The sequence below is a fragment of the Strix aluco genome, chromosome 5 (genome assembly GCF_031877795.1).
Source record: "Strix aluco isolate bStrAlu1 chromosome 5, bStrAlu1.hap1, whole genome shotgun sequence".
In the NCBI taxonomy this organism is placed as follows: domain Eukaryota; kingdom Metazoa; phylum Chordata; class Aves; order Strigiformes; family Strigidae; genus Strix; species Strix aluco.
Window position 1 is genome coordinate 2,324,812 of NC_133935.1, and position 23,078 is coordinate 2,347,889.

Below are 23,078 nucleotides of genomic sequence, written 5' to 3' on the forward strand. Positions count from 1 at the left end.
CCGTTACCTAGTGAAATGCTATTACAGGGCATTCCTGACAAGGAAATCCCTTGGACAATATTTTCCTTTCAGTTGCAAGGAATACTCAACCAGCACATAAGAACTGTGAGTCAAGACCAAAGTTTGTCTATCCCAGTTTCCTGTCTCAAACAGTAGGCATCGTAGATGGGCAGGGAGGAGAGATGATGAAGGCAGGAGGACATCACCCTTCTCCTCGGCACCCTCAGAGTCCCCAGTGACTCGCAGGTCAGTGACCTTCCTTCCGTGCCAGAGACCTGCATAAGTGGCTGCTCCCACTGGCTCTCTGTTCTGCTCACATGTTCATGCTCTCCTGGGACCCATGGAAGCTTTTACAACCCATAGCTGTCTGTGACCATGAACCCCACAGCTTTTACCATACATTGTGTGAGGTTTTGGTTGGGGTTTTTTCATGCCAATTTCCAGTTTTATGCAACAGCTTTCTTCACAGGAGGATATAGCAAGCAACAACTGCCCATACACTGTATTCATGGCACCCACTTCACAAGTCTCCATCACACACCAGACCTGAAGCATCTTTTTTCCAGGTTGAGAAGTCCTAGCCTACCAGTTAAACATCCCCTGTGTGGAAGCCATTCCCACAGCACCTCTGCTGCCCTTCTCTGAACCTTTTCAAGTCTACAGTATTAAAAATGAGCATGTGCCATGGAACCATTCTGGGGCAAAACACTGATTTCTACACCTTCCCTCATAACTTTTAACACCTGACTTCCTCTTTTGACTGCAGTGAACAGAGGAACTATTACGGAAGTATTACAGCTCCAAAACCAGGTAATACCAACTTGTTCTGCAAACACAATGTTTGTAAATCAGCTAAATCCAGTGGCAGAGTTTCTAACGCAACCAGTTTTTGGGCACACACATGCCTTTCCACAAAACTATCTCCTCTTCTAGCCTGATCTTCAAATCTTCTCATTGCAGAGCACCAGCACGACTAGAAGTAAGAATCTACCCTCATGCACAGCCAGGAACGATGATCAAGATTGCAAATGTGCTCTTGTACCAGAGGACACATTAGCAGGCCTAGAAGAGGGTATAATAGAGCCCTCATAGGCAACACTTAAAATACAATCATAGTATGAAATTGCACAGCTTTGTACTAAGGAAATTCAGCCCAGGGCTCGCTGGTTTGAACACCTCTTTATCAACAACATGTAACAGAGAAAAAGAGCCCTAACAAAAAGGAAAGCTCAATATTTAGTGTGTTTTAATTTTCCGAGATTAAATTCATAACAGCCCTCTGCATCAGCAAGGGAAACAATCCCACCCACCTGAGCAACACCCTTGGAACTGAAGAGCAATCAACCAACACAAGGTGTTTCTCAGTTGCCTCCTTGCTCTTAAGATCTTGTACAGCTGTTTCTGAATTCAAATCATTCTTTTCCACTATTTTCTGTTTTATTGGATTTCACCCAAAAGAGAAGTGATTCACAGAAGTTATCCTGAGTGTGGCTTTAGGCACATCTGTAATGTACAATGAAAGGAGAACAATACACAACACAAAGAGAAGGTCTTTCAAAGACTGAATTGCTTTTTCTAGGTCAAATTGAGCACCTCCTTATACAGAAAACAGCTAAAAACCAGCAAAACAACTCCCATGAAGAGCTGTTACCTTGTGAGAGGAAGGGCGCTGTGGTTCAAATACTAGACTTGGTAAGCATCCTCTTGTAGTTCTGGGTTTTTTCTTCCTCTTTTCTTACCAAACTAAGATTTTCTGCCCAGTACTCACCTCACCATTCTAGATACCAATAACACATCTTATCTATGTCCTCAACTGCTTCCTAAAGTACTTCTGGTCACCTCAGAAAACTTCAGTTTCTGGAACATTTTGATTTCTGCTTTTTAAACTTCACATACCACCTGCCACTTTGATCACCTTTATCATACTTGTTTTCACTTTGTTTTTTCCCCACTGAGAGGAACACGAGGAACACAGAATGACCTTTGCAGAGGTCGAGCACGAGTTCATGTATTATTTAAGTTCAAATCCCCAAAACGTTTTTGTGGAAGTCATGTGAAGAGAACAACTCAGCTGATCCTGCAATTCATACTAAAATCTGTTCTAAACATATGAATACCTGTACTTAGCAACACAAACATTAAGGTGCATGCTTGTTTTTACATGACAGCCACATAATATCATACACTGCAGTGCTGTAATACATTTGATACTGGCTGCCAAAATGCAATGGACATACGAATCTTTGTGCAGTATTTTGAAAGATCACTAAAAGTGACAAAGTATAAACTGAACACGCCTGGGTTTGAACACTAGCCACAAAGTTTGGCTGGGGTTTTAGAGCTTCCTCAAATTTGGACACCCTTTTGATTCCTCCCATCCTGAAAAAAAAATATTAAATTCTTGCTTATTTGTTACTTCATTTCATGCAAGCAATGGGAATATCGAAGGAAAACAACTGCTGGCTCATACAAAAGCATCAAGAAGCCTCAGTGCTTGGACCCTGGGCACTGTGGTTTTCTCCTTTATTTTCCTTGGGGTGGTTTCTGTACTACTCAGAAGGGGAAGGTGGGGGAGACCGTTCTTATCCATGTTTGTTTCAATTCTCCATTCCCATTTGCACTCGTTCTTCTCCCACTGCAGAAAATTGCAGAATATCACCACGGCTGAGAACACAAACACAACCTCCTCTAGAAATACAACTGTAAAATGTATTCTTAAAATGTATTCTTAAAGTTCACACCTCTTCCTGTCAGTCTTCCCTCTATTACTACATACGCTGTGGAAATCATCATTTTATTAACACCTAACACTGAATCAAAGCCCACAGGATTTAAAAGCATGAACTACTGTGCACTCGCTACAGATATCCACTTTTAAGAAGTGGAATTCAAACTGAACCATAAATAATTTGAGAAATATTTTCTGAGACAGAGCAATCCTAGATGTTAAATTTAGAGAGAAATAATTAAATATCATATGTCAGTATGAAATACCAAATCCAGACAGCATCTTACAGGCAGTTTATTTTAAATATCTGATCATAGCAGGGGTCAACTCAATTGACAGGATACAGTTATCTGCTATTGAACTGTAGGGCGCAGAGATAATAAACTCATTTTCATCCAACAGTCATCAGCTGCTTTGCTGTACTTCAGCCTCTCATAGCGTGCAGGAGTTCAGTTCCCCAGAAGCTGCACCCAAACCTCACTCATGAGGGCCTGAAACATCACTTCCACAGGTTTAATTTATTCACTAGGATAACACCAGCGGAATCACCTAGTTATGCCTAACGCAGAAAGCTTCTGTGTTTCCTAACTGACATAACTGTGGGAATTCAGTGGAGGTGTAGCCATCCTCCCTTAATGGAGGCAACCTTGATTCCACTGGATGCAATCACCTCAAACCTCGTGAAGAGGGACAAATGGTTACACATTCCCTACAGCCGCTTCCAGGACCACCCAGCAACAGTCCCAAACTTTCCAAGACCTAAATCCAATACAGGAAGATCACTTATGAAGCATGTCAGGGTGCAGAAACCTGTCTGTAACAGGACAAACGTGCATTTTCAATGCTATATATACATGCTATTTTTGTTCTCTGCCAGAGCAATCACTCCAATCAAAGACTGCTAGTCCTGTAAATTTATGACACCCAACGTCTCTGTTTTCACACAATAAATAGCACTGTTAAAGCACTATCCGAGACACTATTGTGATAGATCAGGTAAAACCAGCAAATCGCATTTTCAAAGAACTCCAGCATTACAAAACTACCTAAACTGGGGTTGTTACTGATGTTTTCATGTATGTGCCTCCCCTAGCATTGCATCTTTGCGGCAGGCTGCTAGTTAGCATCATGCTGTCAAGGCAGAAGGAAGGAGTAATTATTACAACAGCAGTTTGCAGGGAAGCAGAGCTCTTTCCTACACATGCCTACTATCACACATCGGTATTTTCCAAATTCAGTTTCTTTGTTCTAAGTAGAAACATTGGCAGCAGCTTTCCGAGCGAGCACACAGCAACTTAGCCCTGGAAGCCGTAATTCTCACTTACCTTCTAAACCACAAACCCACTCACTTTTAGAAGCCGACAACCAACACTTTCACCCATCTTGCAGCCAAGATTTTAAAAAAAAAAAAACCCAAAACTGTTTGACACTGCATCTCTCAACTGGGTGTCCAACTTGACACACATATGTAAGACAACTGATCTACTGAAGGAGGTACCTCTTAAAAAAACCATGTCTGTCATGGTTTAAGCCCAGAGGGCAACTGAGCACCCCACAAATGCTGGCTCACTGCCCCTGCCCCTGGTGGGATGGGGAAGAAAAATACCACAAAAGACTCAGGGATCGAGACAAGGACAGGGAGGGATGACTCAGCCATTATGGTCACAGGCAAAAGAGAGACTCTATTTACGAAGAAAAGAACATCCATTTAATTTTACCACCACCACTAATTTACCAATCAGAGTAGGACAGTGAGAAATACAGCCACGTCCTAAAAAACACCTTCCCCGCACCCCTCCCTTCTTCCTAGGCTCAGCTTTGCTCCCAATTTCTCTACCTCCTCCCAACAGTGGCACAGTGGGGCAGGGGATGGGGGTTGTGGCCAGTTCATCACCCATTGTCTCTGCTGCTCCTTCCTCCTCAGGGGGAGGACTCCTCACACTCCTCTCCTGACCCAGCGTGGGTCCCTCCCACAGCAGACAGTCCTCCATGAACTTCTCTGATGTTTCCTGGGCTGCAGCTCTTCATGAACTGCTCCAGCGTGGGTCCCTGCCACGGGCTGCAGCCCTTCAGGCACAGACTGCCCCAGCACGGGCTGCCCTCAGAGTCCTCCCGGCCTTCTCCAGGCACATCCCCCTGCTCCAGTGTGGGGCCCTCCCCGGGCTGCAGGTGACATCTGCTCCCCTGATGCCCTCCATGGGCGCAGGGCACAGCTGCCCTCTCCCTACGGGCTGAGGGGGGTCCCTGCCCCGCCACATCTCCCCCCATTCCTCCTCCTTTCTTCCACTGACCTCGGTGTTTGCAGAGGTGTCTCCCTCACAACTCCTCCTCCCCAGGTTCCCCTTCTTAAACATCTTATCACAGAGGCACAACCACCACCACTAACTGGCTCAGCCTTGGCCAGAGGTGGGTCCAACTTGGAGCCCAGGGAGCTTTGAGAAGCTTCTCACAGGAGCCACCCCTGTAGCCCCCTCCCCTGCTACCAAAAACCCCACCACATAAACTCAACACAACACCCTTTAAAAGTCCCGCTTTGGGTTGCTTTCTAAAAATCTTCAGGCTAAAAGCAAGGTTGTGTCCAAGAAATTGAATGGCTTTGCCAGTGCCCAGATCCTTCAGTTAATTAGGCAGCACTCCCTTTAGCATTGCCATTATTAACACAGGCTTCTAAGATCACAAATATAGATGTTTAGCTAAAAATAAAAATGAAGAGTGTCTGCCCACTCACATCTCAGTGAAACCTCTTACTGCAAAAGCAGGCCCCTCTCTTTAAACAAATCACATTCATACAAGGAAGAAAAATGTTTCCTCTAACAGCTTATCCCTTCACCGTGAAACCATCCAAGGGGCAGGAAAGCAGTCCAAGGCCAGGCTGTAGGCGCTGCACGCAGCTTGCAGAACCACAGATATGGAGCCCATCAATCCCCCGGACAGCACAGCAGCCTTTTGGGCTGCAGGCATCTTGTACGTGTGAGGAAAGGTATCATTCCTTGACAGCCCAAAGTAAAGCACAAGATTTTAATTTAGTCTGCAACAGAACAATTGAAAACAAGAAAAAGTGGCTCTCTGGAGAATTGGTTAAAAGAGAGAAAGGAGAAAAAGAAAAAAAAAGGAGGAATTTTAGTAACATCCATGATGTACTAACTTCAGTCAGAAAGAACCCAAAACAACTGCCCTAAGCCAGCAGCACCCTACTCCTTAAGACAGAGGAGGTTTAGCCTACCATGAACACGTTCGCTGCTGAAAACATGCCATCCCTTCCCATTGTAACCAACATCAAGACTTCAATTTCTCCCTCACAGAAGAGACTTGCACAGCTCTGAATCCCTACAGATCTGGAAGGTTTGCACACGGGTGTACTACAGCGAAGTGGCCTAGGGAATATGATAGGACTAAATATTTAAGAGACTTCCTAGCTTTTTGCTTCCAACCTGCAACATGACTATGGTTTGACACTGCAGCTCTGTTTCTCCTGCCCGCCCTCCCTCCCTGGGTCTCTCCCCCACGCACCACATCCCCTTCAACCAGTCACTCTCTCCAGACTGAAAAATTGTTACAAAATACGGTTTATAAGACCAGAAAGTCAGAGCCTTTATCTGTTGAGAAATCACTACCTCTTCCTCATGACAGTTACAAGGTCTTAAGTAGGAACACGTGAGTTGAGAAAGAAAGATCTCATTTAGAAAATTCCTCAGCAAAAGCACAAGGCAGCAACGTCTTTTTCTGCTTTTCCTCACCACTGGGCTTACGAACACCCTCCCCTGTAATTTTGATTGCATAGTTTACTACCTTTTGATGTTGCCACTAGAGTTTTGAAGTAAAGAATATAAATCTTAATATTCTTCCATTCAATCATCAAAGCACTGAAGCACAGATCTTATATTTGAAGAGACACATAAAGGTTTCAGATACAGTCACAGAAACTCCAATTTCCCCTCTGTACCTTCATTTTCTGAAAATGTTAGAAAATGCCCTCAACCTCAGGTTTAAGAGACAGTGACAAACAGTACAAGGTAAGCATTACCTTTAATTGCTGCATTTTTCACAGCAGTTTGCTGAAGAAGAAACACTTGTGATTCCTCTTAAAAGTTTCTTGCCAGGAAAGTGAAAAAGAAGGACATGTCTATGTTTGATTTTCCCCCTTTTGCCCCATTCAGAACAAAACAGATTGAAAAATTTGAACCTGGAGTTCTCTTCATCTCTGGCAGGTACACAGAATAATTCAGGTTGGAAAGGACCTCAGAATTCAAGTTTTGACCCAAAACCCACACAACTCTGTTTACAGCTTTTGTTAATAAACACATTTATATTATTTACAGGCATCGTTTTTGTTCAGACAGGGAACAAAGCCATTAAATCACTTAACACTGCAACAGATGAACTGTCAGTCTTCCGTTTTCCTTGCTATGCTCATTTGCTCAAGCTTCCTGCCAAACCAGTGAGGACTGAAGAGGCCAGTCCCCGCCGGAGGGGCCCACGCTTTCCCTGGCTACGACAGCCCACTCCTCGGGGATGTGGCTTAGAGGGAGCTCTCAGCTCCCACTCACCCTTTGTCCCTAAGATATCAGTAGAGTTGTCAACCACAGGAGAGTTTTCCCTCTGAGGTAACAGCTTATTGTTTCCCAATACCAGCTGGGGAACACAGTTGCAAAGAGCGCCAGCAACTTGCTCAAAATCACAAAAGAAATCCACAGAAGAGCAGACAGTAAATCCAGATCTCAAGTTCAGCATTAATGGCTGGTATATCCCTCTTCAGTGCATGTGTGCAGGGTTATAGACTTCCACTGTGCTCCAGTTTAAAGTGACTCATTCCTCCCCCTCCTTCTGTAGTGCCAGAAACATGCAGTAAAAGGAACATTGAACGATAAAACCTCAGGTTGACTAAGGACTCCAAGTCTCAAGCAACCATCAGATGGATGACAGTCTTCTATCCCCTGGCAACACTTGAAAAAAGTTTCACGACAGTAAAATATCACCAGCTGAAGGTGGTGCTCCTGGGTACGCTCCAGCAAGGAGCGGTCTGCCTCTCGTGCAGAGGATAGCACAGCATCCAGAAAGGGGACAGCAGCCTGCTCAGTGCAACCCTACGTCGTTAGTACTAGCTACAAAAACCAAACCATAAAGCCTCAGAGCAAACCGTCGGAGTGAGCTTTGAGACAGGATTCCAAGCAGGTCCAAACTTTTAATCTCTTCATATTGGAGATACCTAGAAACGTTAATTTAGAAGTAAATGCAAACCAGCAACATTTTAAAAGCGGCAAACAGCGTACTTGGGATCTCACACTTTGCCTGCTTTTTTACTTTTTCATGTTAGGCTCACAACCACTTTTTTCCCACTGGCTTCTAGGAGCAGCTAGGCTCAAACCTGGAACAAGTACCGAAGGCATCACTCTTCCATAAAAAAAGTACTTTTATCTTCTCATAAGATTGAATTAAATATGTATACGTGTGTGTGTATCTATATATATAAAAACCCAAATGAGTTAGCCTGACAGTTGTTGAACAGAAGAAAGTGAAAAATTTCACAATCATTACTCTGATCCTGGAACATTTTTAAAGTGCCTGCATCCCCAAAGTACCTCATGCACACCTTTACATCTTTGTTCCTTTTTTAACTGAAAGGAGAAAAAGCTGCTTATGAAACACAATCCAGTACGAACCTGACAAGTCGGACCAAAGAGCACAGCATAGTGTAACCTATGGTTGTAATATCAAAGATCAAAGAGGATGAAATTAGTTCTGCTTTACTCACATAAAATATGGCCTACTAACAATTCACATGATGCTTTGACTAGAATTTAGTCACCCTTGTTATGAAAAACATGGGTCATCCATTCAGATCTTCATTGTTTAGGCAGAATTAAACTTCTCGTTAAAACAAACAAAAAAAATAGTTAAGCATTCCTAAGCATTAAGTATATAAAAAGCTATATCATGATTATTTAGGAAGTCACTGGGTTTACACAGAGCTTTAACGCCAAGCGATGCACTTGCTGCTTTGTTTCTGAAAAGGTGAGCTCAGGCAATAACTAAGTAGACGTGATCCTTATGAGGCAATAAATTCATCACCTCAAGACTGATTACTTAAATCACACTAAACACCTCCATTTTTATGGAGCACTGAGTTCTATGGAAATTTAAAATCCACCTCTGAAGGTCCTTTAAAGCAGGAAAGTGAACATAGTTCTTATTGAAAATTTAATGTTACTAGATATTTGAGAACTCCTGTATTCTTTCTCTGAAAAACCATAGGAATAAATTTCTGGTGAAATCTTTCACAGCTTTTAGCAGAACACTATAAATCCATTTCAAAACCCTTCCCTCGCCTTGATGATGTTTCAGCATCTCCAGGCAATTAAATCAAATGCCTCATAATGCAGAGACAGATCAAGCTTCACTGGCATTTTAATCCATTTCTCACGTTCCTGCTGATCACATGGAGCCCTCTGAGACAGGACCAAGAACTTCCAACTCACTTCTTTTTATCCAAGCTTGGTAGTTAGACATGCAAACAGAGATTGGAGCTAAAACTATCTGTTTCTGGAAGTAATATAATTGGAAGTAATACATCTTCCACATCTATTTGATCAAGGGAAACACCACCCAAGTGCTCAAAGGCCAAGTGCTGCTAATCTTCCTCCAAAAGACCCAACACGCTGCAGCCCCAATGGCTGATAAAGCGGTACCAATGCCTAATGCAAATTTCCTGAAACTGAGAATCCAGGTGTGGAGGCAGCCTCTGGCAACGACCGATACAGAGCCTCTCTCCTCTGTGCGGGAGCTTATGAACAGCTAGGTCACTAGTACACAGAATCATTCAAGTTGGAAAAGACCCTTGGGATCATCGAGTCCAACCATCAGCCCGACTCTACAAAGTTCTCCCCTACACCACATCCAAACGACCCTTAAACACACCCAGGGATGGTGACTCCACCCCCTCCCTGGGCAGCCTATTCCACTCTCTGACCACTCTTTCTGGGAAACATTTTTCCCTAATGTCCAGTCTGAACCTCCCCTGTTGCAGTTTAAAGCCGTTCCCTCTTGTTCTGTCACTAATCACCTGTGAGAAGAGACCAGCACCAACCTCTCTACAATGTCCTTTCAGGGAGCTGTAGAGAGTGATGAGGTCTCCCCTCAGCCTTCTCCTCCTCACACTAAACAGTCCCAGCTCCTTCAATCTCTCCTCACAGGATTTATTCTCCAGACCCTTCACCAGCTTCGTTGCCCTCCTCTGCACTCGCTCCAGCACCTCGAGATCTCTCTCGTATTGAGGTGCCCAAAACTGGACACAACACTCCAGGTGTGGCCTCACCAGTGCAGAGCACAGGGGGACTATCACCTCCCTGCTTCTGCTGGTCACACTATTTCTAATACAAGCTAGTAAGCCAGCCTACTGAGTCGTAAAAATTTTCATCACCCCAACACTACCATCAAAACCAGGGGCAACCTCAGGCAGAGCCACTGAGCACATCCTGACTAAAGGGGAGAGACAAAGTCCAACAATGCAATTTCCCATGGGGGAAACCAGGCACAGTGTGACAGATGAGGTGGCCTCAAATGCACTTCTGAACGCCGAGCACACCGCTGTGCCGGCAAACACCCTGGAATGCTTTGAAATTGGTCCTAATGTGGACTGCTGCCCACCTGCCATGTGCTATACTTTCTGACAGATCCAGCTGTAAGGAAGAAAATTCTGCAAAGAATATTTTGAAACACCAGATACAGCCTAAATACCAGCACCACTAGCCGCTTCCTCATTCTGTGGCAGCAGGAAGGACAGGGCCCCAAAAGGAATCGCTCTTCATGTCACAACATGCTGTCTGCCTGCAAAACAATACATTCACCTCACAGGGATTTAACTTTGAGACCCCTAATGAAACATGTTTGAGGAACCCCCAGAGAAGGAAGGTAAAGAATATTATTGTTTTCAGGGCTCAACTTCTGCACAGTACTAGCACAGAGCCAGTACTACAGTACTTGAGACCAGGCAAACCAAAATGACAGGAACTTCAGTTATAAAGCCTTGCTTCTAAAATGCGATTGCAGAAAACCCTATAAAACCTTGCATGCCTTAAACAGTGAGAATTCAGGGAAAAAAATTACTCAGGACTGTTGCTGCATCCGATTAACTTCAGTCAACAGAACTGCTGTTGAAGTGTACCCAGGTTACCACAATGCCTCTTCAAGAGCAGTACGATGCTCTGTCTGGCGTTTCTGTATCCTGACTGTATTTTATCTCACGCATCAAGAAAAGTAATCAATACATTCTTTGAGATCACACACACAAAAAAAGAGCAACCTTGATTCTCTGACATTCACCCTGTTTAGCCCAAGGGGCTGCAAACAGACCAAAAGCAGCTTGTTTCACATTCTTTTGAATACTGACTGGAAGAAAGTGGCTTCACTATTCAGTGGGCTCCTGAGACCATGAATTGATTTTGTACAGACTCTCTCCTTACACCTTACCATTCACCTCATAGCAATACTTTCAATGTCAGTGAGCTGCTCCCCTGATCCTACTTAGCCTGTTTACAAGGGTAAAGAGATGTAACAATCATTACTAACTATTTAATAGCAGGGTTTTGGTTTTCCTAAAATGCAGCCAGAACATGAGACAGTGTATTTCAACCATTGAAAAGTTTGCGTCCTCTGAGCTTTTTCTATTGATCAGCATCCTGAGCACAGATGATGAGAGGGGAGACCAACATGCTTCATCCTTCAGGAAATTCAATTTTCCATTTCATTGGAAAGAATCCAACCAGACATACTGTTAAATCCTCAAAGATCCATCCTGAACTGTAAAGGTAAGCTGTATTTTTTAATCCCTAAACCAGACTTCCCATCCATCTTAAAGTTCAAAACAGAACTCAGACTTCAGAAAGGATTTGTAACTAGTACCCTATTAAAGATTTAGAGAACATACTGCTAAACCAAACCCAAACAGTTAAGGTATCAACTAAAACTATGTATTACATACATAAGAGATGGCTGTTCTAAAATACTCTGACTACTCCCATTGTCAGGCATACAGATTCGTAATTCAGCCCTGAGGGACTAATTTTCAAAAAACAGGGCATCCACCAACTACTGCTAGCATCCAAAAATTAACAGCACTATTCTAGCTACTAAGAAGAAAAATTAGCTCTATCCCAGCCAAAACCAGGACACTCGTTTTAAAAACTAAACTGCTTACTTGAGGCAACAATGTTCTGAAGGGGTTTTTTTTCTGTTGGGGTGGGATCTGGGGGGGGGGTTTGTTGTTTTTCAAAAAAAAAAAAAAATCTTGCCTCCTTACTTCAGCATCTCCAGTCTGACTCCTAGAATTTGAACATGTATACTCTTGAGCCGGATATGAAAATCCCATAAAGCTTCATCTCCATTCAAAAGAAAGAATAAACTGATAACCCAACTGCTCAAAAAATATGTAAAAGCTGTAACAAAAAAGAGACCACGTTACATTATGGATCAGGGATAATGTCTGTCAAGCTTCTGACAGAAGCTAACCTTCACAGCCAAATTACAAATCCCCTGAAACACTGGTGTGTAATGGAAAGCCTGACAGGCCGTTAGTGACAACAGCATGAACACGGTTCTAATAAACAATGAAAATGGAATTTTAAATGAAGCACCATAAAAAAAAAAAAAAAAAAAAAAGGTATTTACCCTGGAGGGCTGCAGCCCTAGAGTTTACCCCAGACTGCCATTTTCCACATTGATCCTATACGGATATTCCTAAATATTCCATGCTTGACTGCAGAAGTAGCAGGATGGAATCCTAGGGCACAAGATCTCAATACTCCTTCTGACACCAGTTATTTTCTCTTCAGCCTTAATATTAAAGATCGTTATTTGCCTGTCTGTAGTCCTACACAATCCTATCCCAACATCACAAGGTCTCCCAGTCCCAGTGGGAGATTCTCTCAGTCCCCACCACCAGAGCACAACCACAGCCTTTTCTTCTGCTCTGTGACACGAACAGAAAGAAATCTCATCACCAAAAAGCATGTCACCCAGCACAGCCCTGCCAGAAAGGAAGTTTCCCAGCAGCCACCTTCAACTGTTTTGTTCTATCTAGTGTCGTACAGCACAAGACATTACCTTACAAATTGGTGCTGCACCCTGGTTTTCAAATTACCTGTTCCAGCCTCGATATAACCACCCAAAATTACCCTCCATCGGAGCTGTACTCCTCGCACAAGTCCTACCTGCTGAGGCCCAGCCCAGCCCCACGAGCTCCTCTCTCCCACCCTCTGGTCCTCCAGCACGGGCAGCCCCGCTCCCAGCCTTGCTGGGATAGAAAGCAAGACAGATCCCTCGCAGGACCTGGCGAGCTCGTCCCTCACCCCACCCATCCCACTCCCAGGGCTGCTGGACCAGCAGAAACACATCCCCATCCCGCGGCCAAACTCACTGGTTCTCAGAATTAGCTCCAGCTGTGGTTTCTCCTATCCACACACTCAGCTCTGCATCAAAAGATCTACATGCACACTTGATTCCAGAAATTTCTCCCAGACAGTTTTTTATGCCAGGCAAAAAAATAAAAAAAAAAGTGCACCTTTAAAATCAGCTTCCCCTTCTACCTCTAAAAAAAAATAAATAAATCACCTTATACCCATTTTTTGCACTGGAATTTCTTTGCTATTTGCTTATTTTTCTCCAACACAAATCTAAGGGTCGATACCAGGGTGAGCTGGTCAAATCACTTTGACTTCAAAGTACCTACTTTAACTCTGATTTAAATAATCTGTTTTGATCTTGCTTTGCATTTGCACTTTCTAGAACTTTTCCTGGAAAAAAAATACAGATGAAATACTCTCTGGCTGGAATGTTGTTGGTTTTTTGGTTTTTTTATACTGATTAGGAAGCTACTCTATAAACATTTTTTTATTTTACTATTTATAAGTTACTTTAGTATCTTTTTTCCTCTTCAGTATTTGACTATTCATTTTTTTATTGAATATTTCATATTCATTCACTGCAAAACGTTTTATAAATAGGACAAAAGAACTTGTACAAATATTATGGTACAAGTAATAAAAACTGTATCTTAAACTCAAATTAAATCCTTCTAAATGTTTTGATGAAAAGAAAGTAAACATATTTGTATATTAAACTAACTCATTACAGGGGCATTACCCGCAGTTAGCAAATTTGGTTGTATATGTCCCTCAAGTTTTTGTTAGGACAGATGTCATTTCCATGCCTCCTTGTTATTCACAGATCAAAAGAAAACAAAGCTTCCCAGCTTTTGTAGTTTCTCACCTTTGACTGGACAACTCACTGAACTAACTCCAGGAAGGGCCATGAATGAAGAGTATGTTTTGTTTCTCCGAGAAAGCTACTCCTGTCAAACCAGTTCTCTACTGCAGCAAATTCTCCACAGACACTTCCACCTACTCAGTGGCTACACTTTCTTCAAAGTTTCAGAAGCAAATACAGCCTTCTTGAATATTATAATTTAATTAAAAGTTATTATACTACGATAGAGCGAAGGGCTGAATCTAGCACTTTCAAATCCAATTCATTCATTCTTTTTAATTTTTCATTTTAACCTCCTCTGCTTTCCAAAAATTTTTTCCAGCGTTCTTCATCCTTCTACCCACGTTTTCCCGCTTGGGTCTTTACGTTTCCATCATATTTTCACAACACAAGCACACAAGCACTTACCATACGTCACCTCACCTTTCCTTCTCACAGGAAGGCTAGAGACCTATTTATCTCCAGGATTTATTCATCAAGACAATTTGGCACATGAATCATCGCGCTGTCTTTACTCACATGACGAGCCCTGAGGTGCACTGCTGTGCAAACAAGTCCAAGCAATCCTCCAGCTCAGGATGAACGTTCTTCCTTCTGCTGTCCCCGTGCCACGTACACCCTCCTCTGCCCCCCTCATCAGCAGTTAGTAAATACAAGGACACCTCCTCTAGAAAGCAAGCAGAAGAACCACTTCAGTACTGGTAAGACTATCGGCCTTCAGCAGGGTCTGGCCTCTCCACCGGCTCCTGTGACCACCATTACAGACCTTCAGTGCCCAGTGGCACCAGTTTTCAACTGCTGCTTTACTCCCTATTTCCTGCAGCCCACGGGGCAGCCGCCTGCTCCTCAGGATCCCTAAGGCTTCTCCACCTTTTGCCTGGCTACCCATCTCCATTACCCATCAGCCACGCTTCAAGACATTATTCACATCTACCTATTTGTTTTTTCTTACTCATTATAAGTTCCAGTGTGCATAAAGTCACACCTCCACCCAAGCTTCATTAGGCAGGGCAATTTGTCACTGGACGACACAGGGAAATGAAGCATCTGACAACATTACACAGTAGTTTCAGGCACAATCAAAAATACCCTCCACCCAGAATTCAAGGATTTGACCAAAAAGGCAACTTCAGAGCCTTACGCACAGCCTGGCTAAGGAGACATACAGCAAGTCCGGCATTCCCCCAGGAGAACGATTTTGCCAGAGAAATGTTCTAACAAACGGCATTTTGGAGTGAGCTTGGCACACGACACTCGTGTAATAGCCTGCACAACTGGATGACACTAACATCCTTCTTCTCGGAGAGGCATCATCCTTCCCCCAAGCAGCTTGGTAAGGAGTCATGGCATGAGTCATTATTTTGAAACACAATGTCAGATTTGCTATATTTTCTACATCACACAAACAGAACGATATGGAAAATCCCACACAAGGGGATTTACATTTTTGGACAAATAAATAAAGCAATTCCTCTCACCAAAATGCAGTATCAGCAAAAATAGTAATTTCCTCCTTCGGCTGGAGAGTAGGTGCTCACTTAAAAGATATACAGAAAAGGAGAGGGGCCACCCAAATTACAACCCAGTGAGTCCCATTTCATTGTTGAGGGGTTAACAGCACTTGGGGAAAACCCAGAATTCAACACAAAGTCTTTGCCAGCTGATTTCAAGAAAACTCAGAAAAAGTCACCACAGGTTTCACCTGCTAACACAGCTGAAAAAGATTTGGTCATTAAAAAAAGAAACACCACTCATAAAAACCAGCTGAGGGTATGCTAGTCCTGCAGCCCAGCAGGTGACATGCCACAGGTGGGATCACTGGGACTGCTTTGAGTAACAGCACCCAGGCACAAGGAGCAGGCAAAAGCTCTGACAAAACCTAAATCCCTACAGGATTGTGACTGCTTCCATGGGTACTGAACTCAAGGAAAAGCCTTTCCATCTGCTGTACTGCTAGTGCCCAGCGTATTCCGGAATAGCCCAGGCTATTCTGACTATGCTGCATGTCCTGCAACAGCATTTGCTAGTGCAGTTCAGGCATGCATCTATTTAAGCCACCTGATAACCATTTGTTCATCTACAATTTCTACTGAGCACCACTCCCAAAGCTTAATGCTTTTCTTAAGAGAAGTATGTAAACTATTTACTTCCCTATTAATAAATCACAGAATAAGGAAAAAGAGCGCTCATTCACAGGAAGTGACCATGTCATACATCAGGTAACATGCAGCACACAATGAAATGATGATCTTAGAAAATTCTTCAATATACAAAAATGGAGATTTATGGCACAGAGAGACTCCCTGTCTCCTAGACCTTAAGGAAGCTTCCTGATATGTTCCTCCCCAGTAATAATATGTATAGATTTAAAAAAGCTGGTCAAATGCTGTGACAATTTAAATGTCCCTACAGCACTCTGGGTCTGCAACCTCTAATCCTGAGAGGGGTCCTGCTCTGTGACTGCAGCGCTTGGGGATTAGCAAGGGGAGTGCCAGAGGGAGCTGATATTCCACAGCTGTGCTCAGAAACAGCCACCACAGAACAGATCCTCCCTGCATTAAAATCGCCAGTCCATCCCACACGCAGCTGCCCAGGGCAGGGAGATCTACACTTCTCCACCTGCAGGACATTGTACTAGGAAAGGCATAACAGTTTGGCAAACTGCAGCGTTTGCAGCTAAAAGTTCAGCTCGGTTCCCTGGATATAAAAACTGAACATCCGAGGCACTCCAGTGGTGACGTATAACCTATTTCCACACAAGTACAGACATACCCAGGCAAATCTCCACAGCCAGGATCAGCCCCTCAGCGCGATGAGCTAAGCAGTTTCCTTTCAAGTCCTCATCTGGTAGAAGAGAGGTGCAACACCGTCCCATTCCTCGTGCGATTATCCCAAAGTTACACAGCAGGACTTCTCATGAAGAGCTACTGTGGATGCGTGCTCAAACACAAGCGGAGAGGAAGCATTTCTCCATTCTTACCAGCCACCAGTTACTCCCTTTTCCAGTTTCAGTAAAAGCAAGCGATGGTAATATTTCTATTCCTGCAAGTCTTTATTTTCATTCAAGCATGATACGGCCAAACATGAGCTGACAACAGCTTTTCAATGAATGCGATCTCACAGGCATTTAGATTTTGGGGTTTTTTTTCCTCTTTTCTTTACAGTTTCTTTGCCATAACAATTTATTTGGCCCTGTAACGTTTTTACACTACAGTAAAGCCTGGAGATCCAATTCCATGAGAAAAAAAGCATAAAGAAACAAGAAAGATTTATCATTTCTCTTGGTTTGCACACACTTTTGTTATGTGCAAGGCAAAAATAAAGAAGGAAGAGCCCATTCCTCTCCAGGGAGACCACAGTAAGTGCTGGCAGACAAAGTGATGCATGAAGGTCACACAGAGAACCCAGAGAGATTTCCCATGCCAATCCACATCACAATGCCAGGAAAACTCAAATGAAAACTCGTTCTGAGTTTTTAAGGAAGACTCAGAAATGGAGACTTTTTGGGAGCTTTGAAATGAGGTGAGCAAGGAGAAGCTGTTAATAAAGGCCCCATGGAAGAAACAAAGAGAAGTATTACTCATCAGCATTCATAATTTAAAGCTCTGATCCTGCAAGGACTTCTGAGCATTCGCCCCCTTAGAGCACAGGTCCTGCATAGGATAGACAAAAGTTTTGAATAAGGTAGAAACCGTTCCTCACATCAAAAACTTCTGTCTACAATCTCTGGTGTTGCACATAAAAATGAATGGTTTCTATTCATAAGCCCAGCCGGAAGAGTTTCCTGATGCAAAGAATTTGGGTTAAGGGAGCTGTCTACCACTCTGCTGCCTAAAGCCAACTGAATTGCAACTTCAAACTTTCATTTTGCAACGCATATGCTTTGCCAAAAGCCACATAAAGATGTGCCATGTAAATTTTTCATCGATCGTGATGTAAATAAACGAGATAACCAGAACGCTAAAGAAAACCACCACAATTTAAAAAAATTAACTGACCACCAAGAGCCACGACGTTACGTGCTTACTAGACCACGGCAAGTCATTTACTCAGAGAAGGGAGGTGTCTGAGTCAGAGGAGGAAAAAAATGTACAGAGATCATTTGAGAGCCATACGATTGCACGCGCTGGCAGAAGTAACAAAAAATTCGTTCTGCTTGTATTCCAAAATACACGATGCGTAGTTTATACTTTAAAAAAATAAATCGGCCGCTGCGTGTGGTGCCTTCTAACCATTTCTCTCCAAGGGCATTTCAGACAATGGAGCAGACAGCTGCTCCCTCCGGTTCTCGGGGACTTGGGAAGGGAAAAGGGCCCATCCCCGGTGACAGCAGCACAGCCCGGCAGCACACAACAGGTTTCCAGGCCACCGCCGCCCGCCCGCCCACGGCGAACCCGCGGACTGACCCGGGGAGAGGAGTTAGGGGGGTACGGGGGGGGGGGGGGTGTCCTCCCGTTTCCGGCGGGGAACTCCGCTCCCACTCCCCCCCACAACAACCCCGCCGGGGAGGCCCCGGGCGCCGACTCACCGAGGCCGCTGATCTCCTGGCGGAGGCCGGCGCGGCTCCGCTCCTCCGCTATCGCCCGCAGCATCTGCTGCAGGGAGCGGTCCAGGTCGCCGTTGGCCTCCTCGTCCCTCGGCCCGGCGCGGCCGCCGCTCCTGGCAGAGGCCATGCTGCCGCCGGCGATGATCTCATGTCAGGCCGCCCCGCGGAGGCGGCCGCGGCACCGGGCGCTGCTGCTGCCGCCGCCCCCGCCGCCCGCACAGGCTCTCCCGGCAGCGGCGGCGGGCGGAGCCGGGGGGCCGCCCAGTGGCCAAACGACGAGAAACGCTGCCGGCGGCACGATCTTTCCCCGCTTCCCCCTCACCAAAGTTTCACCGGGACCGACCGGCCGCCCACCCGGGACGCCGCGATCGTTCCCAGAGGCGCTGCCCGGCCGCGCTCCGCCGCTTCCTGCTACAGCGGCCGCGGGGGCGGGGCCGCCGGCGCGTGGCCCCGCCCACGACCCACCCTCAGGGCGGGCCGTGGGCGAGGCCCCGCGCCGGCGGCCCCGCCCCCGCGGCGCGAGCGCCGTTGTCCCTCACCAGGGTTTTCCCGCCCAAATCAATGGATCTAAGCCTAAAACATTCACGCGGGCCTTTTGCGACGCGAACCTGCTGGAGACCTGCCTCCCCCCTGCACAAACCCCCTTCAGCTGTGTGGGGTAGGAAGGCAAAACTTCCTCTGGGACCTATAAACTGAGTCAGAAAATCCAGAACCATACAATGAGTTGGGCTTCTGAGGACACCAAGAGCCCTCATGCCCAGGGTAAAACCTCATTCCCCCCATGCTCCCACCCACAAGTGTTGCTTTTCGCCTGCTAGCTTGGTGAAAAATACCTTTTCACAGAATCATCTCGGTTGGAAAAGGCCTTGAAGCTCCTCCAGTCCAACCATGAACCTCACCCTGACCGTTCCCAACTCCACCAGATCCCTCAGCGCTGGGTCAACCCGACTCTTCAACCCCTCCAGGGATGGGGACTCCCCCCCTGCCCCTGGGCAGCCCATTCCAACGCCCAACAACCCCTTCTGCAAAGAAATCCTTCCTAAGAGCCAGTCTGACCCTGCCCTGGCGCAGCTTGAGGCCATTCCCTCTTGTCCTGGCGCTGGGTCCTTGGCTCAAGAGACTCATCCCCCCTCTCTGCACCCTCCTTTCAGGGAGTTGTAGAGGGCCATGAGGTCTCCCCTCAGCCTTCTCTTCTCCAGACTAAACCCCCCCAGTTCCCTCAGCCGCTCCCCATCAGACCTCTGCTCCAGACCCTGCACCAGCTCCGTTGCCCTTCTCTGGACACGCTCGAGTCATTCAATGGCCTTTTTGGAGTGAGGGGCCCAAAACTGAACCCACTCATCGAGGGGCGGCCTCACCAGTGCCGAGTACAGGGGTAAGATCCCTTCCCTGGGGGAAGAACCAAGCACACCCAAGCACAAAATGCAGAATAGTATTTCGGGTGGTCTGTGAGCCCACAGGCCAAGCAGAAGATAAGAAAATCCACCCGCAGGCAGGCTCTGTGAGGAGAGCAGAGCCACGCGCTTGGCTATCATCACCCAGGGCACCCACACAGTCCTACGTCCCTCCCAGCTAAAAATCCTCTCTTTCCCATCAGGCTTTCTAGACACTTTCTTCCCCATCCTTCCCCATCTGTGTCCCACAGATCTGTCCCCAGGCTCTTGCCACTGCAGGCAGAGCTCTCCTGCCTGCCCCCTGACATCAAATCTCCCGAGCTGCTGCTCCCTTCTTGCTCGCTGGTTCCCCGCCAGCTGTAACCATACATGTACAGCACTGCGGTGACAAAACCCAACCCAAGGCATCTCCTGAAGTGTCTCTCCCAAGAGCTGGGTCGCCTCTCCCTTAGCATTAGCACGCCTTGCTAGCGAGGTGTACTGTAAATCAAACAGGTGATCTCGGGGACTAAGCCAGCTTGTGCTGCAGAGATTGGACCCCAAGCCCCGCTGCTGCTTCTCGTTGTCCCCAGCAGATACCAACAACGGCCAAACCTTCCTCAGCTCATAAATTAAGGATTAGCTAAGCCACAGATGGAGAGCAATAAAACAGCCCGCCCAGTTCTTCCGCAAACAACTTGCTCAACATTTTTTTTGTTTGTAATATTACTTTATGCTCTCCTCAGTTCCTAAAAATACTGTAAGGCTTATGCAACCTTTTCTTCTCTCTGAAGTCCTATTAGAAACTTAGCAGGCCTTGAAGGTGGTGGTGTGAAAGAGAGAAGGGGAGAGAGGACTTAAGACTTGAGTTGACATCATGTGGGAGCTGGGCTTTTTGCTAGGGCTTCATAAGAAAGAAAAGGTTTCAAATGCTGCATGATCATTCTCCAGAATAACAGACATTTATGCTGTGTTTCCAATTTCAGTTTCATGTCAACTTCTGACACCAATGAACTAACAATCAGACACCTGCTGAATGCTCTTTACAACCATATACTGATTTCCCATTACAGGGGTGGATTTGCTATGGAAGGCCCCTATGCTGAATTGGACATGAGACAAATTTGAGCATTTTGCTAGTAAAATACCTAGTTTTTTACAAAGCAGTGGAAAGTGTGCACATACAGTCAAGGTACTTAAGCACCTCTTCCACTGTTAAATCTGATAGTTGTCTTTCTCAGAGAGAAGGAAGGTTTGCAGTCACACACTGGCCCTGTAAATGCGTGCTTCAGTTATTTATCCCGTGGGTATACAAAGGGGAAGAGCAGCTGAAGACTGTCCTGTACTGTTAGCCTCCAAGTTGCTCCTGACATTGCCAAGATATGACACCTGAGACAGGAGGAAGGAATCTCTCTGCTGCCAGAGGAGCTCACGGTCCCATTTACCTCACGTCATGCTGTACTAGCTAAAGATCGGGCACTTTTCCCTGGTAGATCACTGCTTGATTCCATCACCATGTTAGGGGTACACAGAAATACTTGACACTTCTGTCACCAGCCAGTAGACAACCCTGCAGCAGTTTCTCCAGAGCCTCCAGCAGTTCAGCCCCTCCGCTGAGCCCTGAACACTCACCTTAAAATTCCAGAAAGCCTGCTTAAAAAAAAAGCAATTAAGCAAACCTCCTGCTGCCCCATCCAGGCCTTGTGTATAATGAAATGGTACTCCTGGCCTTACTTAGTTCCTAGTCCTACCTTCAACTTTCTGTGGCTTCTATCAAAACAGGCCCACGGACAAAAACCTCAGCTTTTCTTCTCGTAGGCCTCCCTAGCCAAGCGGGCCTCCTAGTAGATCACAGCTCTTGATCAGAAGAGAGAGGGATAAAGTCTGTTTTCTTAAAGGGGCTATTGATTCAGTACCCTTAGGATTGGTTAGAAATCTGAAATGCCAATTGATTTGGGTTGTTAAAGATCCCATGGTACTTTTTAAAACAACAAACCCCTCTGTCTAGCCAAACTCTTGATGGAGAGGAGGGATTGCATTCTGTCTTTACATATTGCTCCTAAAGGTCTTCTTCACCAACACTGAGCACCGTGTTATCACTATAATGGGTATCAGGAGCCCTATCCTACCATGCATGCTTTCACCCAACTCAATTACACACAAAATCATAAATTCCCTGTCTTGCAAAGGGGTAATGAGTATCAGGGCCCTGGGGGCACTAATAGGCCTTAATGGCCCTGACCAGCCTCACCTGGGGCCTTCACACACTCACAGGCTGAGGACTCTATTTAGTCTCAGCCCTGAGGCTCTAGCTGGTCTACGGTGAAGGTGTGATGGTTTCTGGTTCTGTTCTAGCTGTGCTGGTTATGGAGGCTGTTGATCTGGACCCTGACCTGCAGGCTGGCTTCTCAGTTTCGTCATGAACCTGCCTCGTAACCACAGAGGTACCTTTTGATCTAAGCTCTGATTTACCCTGTTCCTTTGCTTAGGTTTTATAGTGCTGTGGCCCCCAAGGGTTCTGCTAACCTGGGAGTCTCCCCCCAGTTCCCTGGCCCTCAGCTCCCTGACAATAGGTCCCTGTGTTTTCTTATCTAATAATGCGTTTTCTGTCTTGATGTAAAGTATGTCTGTTGATCAACAAGATGGATAGGCTGGATACTTTTTTTTTTAACTTAGGATGTGTGTTCCATACAGCAGAAACCTAAAACAATACATAAACTCAAGCTTACTGTAAATAACCAGCTGACTTAATGCTGTGAAGTGTGTCTTTTGAGTTAGTCAATAGTAGTCAAGCTTTACTATGCCTACACAAAAGTCAAGCAAGTTATTTATATAAGGTTATATTTTTCTCACTAGACTTATTTTAGCAGCAGCTAATAGTGATAGTCTGCAGGGCGTGTTAAGAAGACCAAGTAGTATGTGAATATCTAAGCATTTTAATCTATTTCTAATGGATGAGTCCTACACTATATCTGCCTTACAGTACGGATCCTGTCAAAACTTATGTAGTTACTTATATCCTGTCAAAGAGATCAGCACTATTTGTGTGCTTCAAGCTCTGCATGTGCATGAACTTTTGCAGGAATAGACTTTGTAATTCTGAAGCTTTGAATGCCCTGCTCAACCCATTACAAGCATGCAAAGTACCCTTCTCTTTTTAATGTCTTTCTTT

At 45.3% G+C, this 23,078-nt stretch overlaps 1 protein-coding gene across 4 annotated transcripts in view; it reads right to left on the reverse strand.

Annotated features, from left to right (window-relative positions):
• The window catches only part of KIAA0930 (KIAA0930 ortholog), an 84,997-nt gene extending 66,055 nt beyond the window's left edge, over nucleotides 1-18,942 (reverse strand). For all 4 annotated transcript variants that reach the window (XM_074825616.1, XM_074825615.1, XM_074825618.1 and 1 more), the window contains exon 1: nucleotides 18,516-18,942. In XM_074825616.1, coding sequence (XP_074681717.1) covers nucleotides 18,516-18,660 — 145 coding nt within the window. In that variant the 5' untranslated portion in view covers nucleotides 18,661-18,942. The remainder of the gene's footprint in view (nucleotides 1-18,515) is intronic.
• Nucleotides 18,943-23,078: the final 4,136 nt, after the last annotated feature.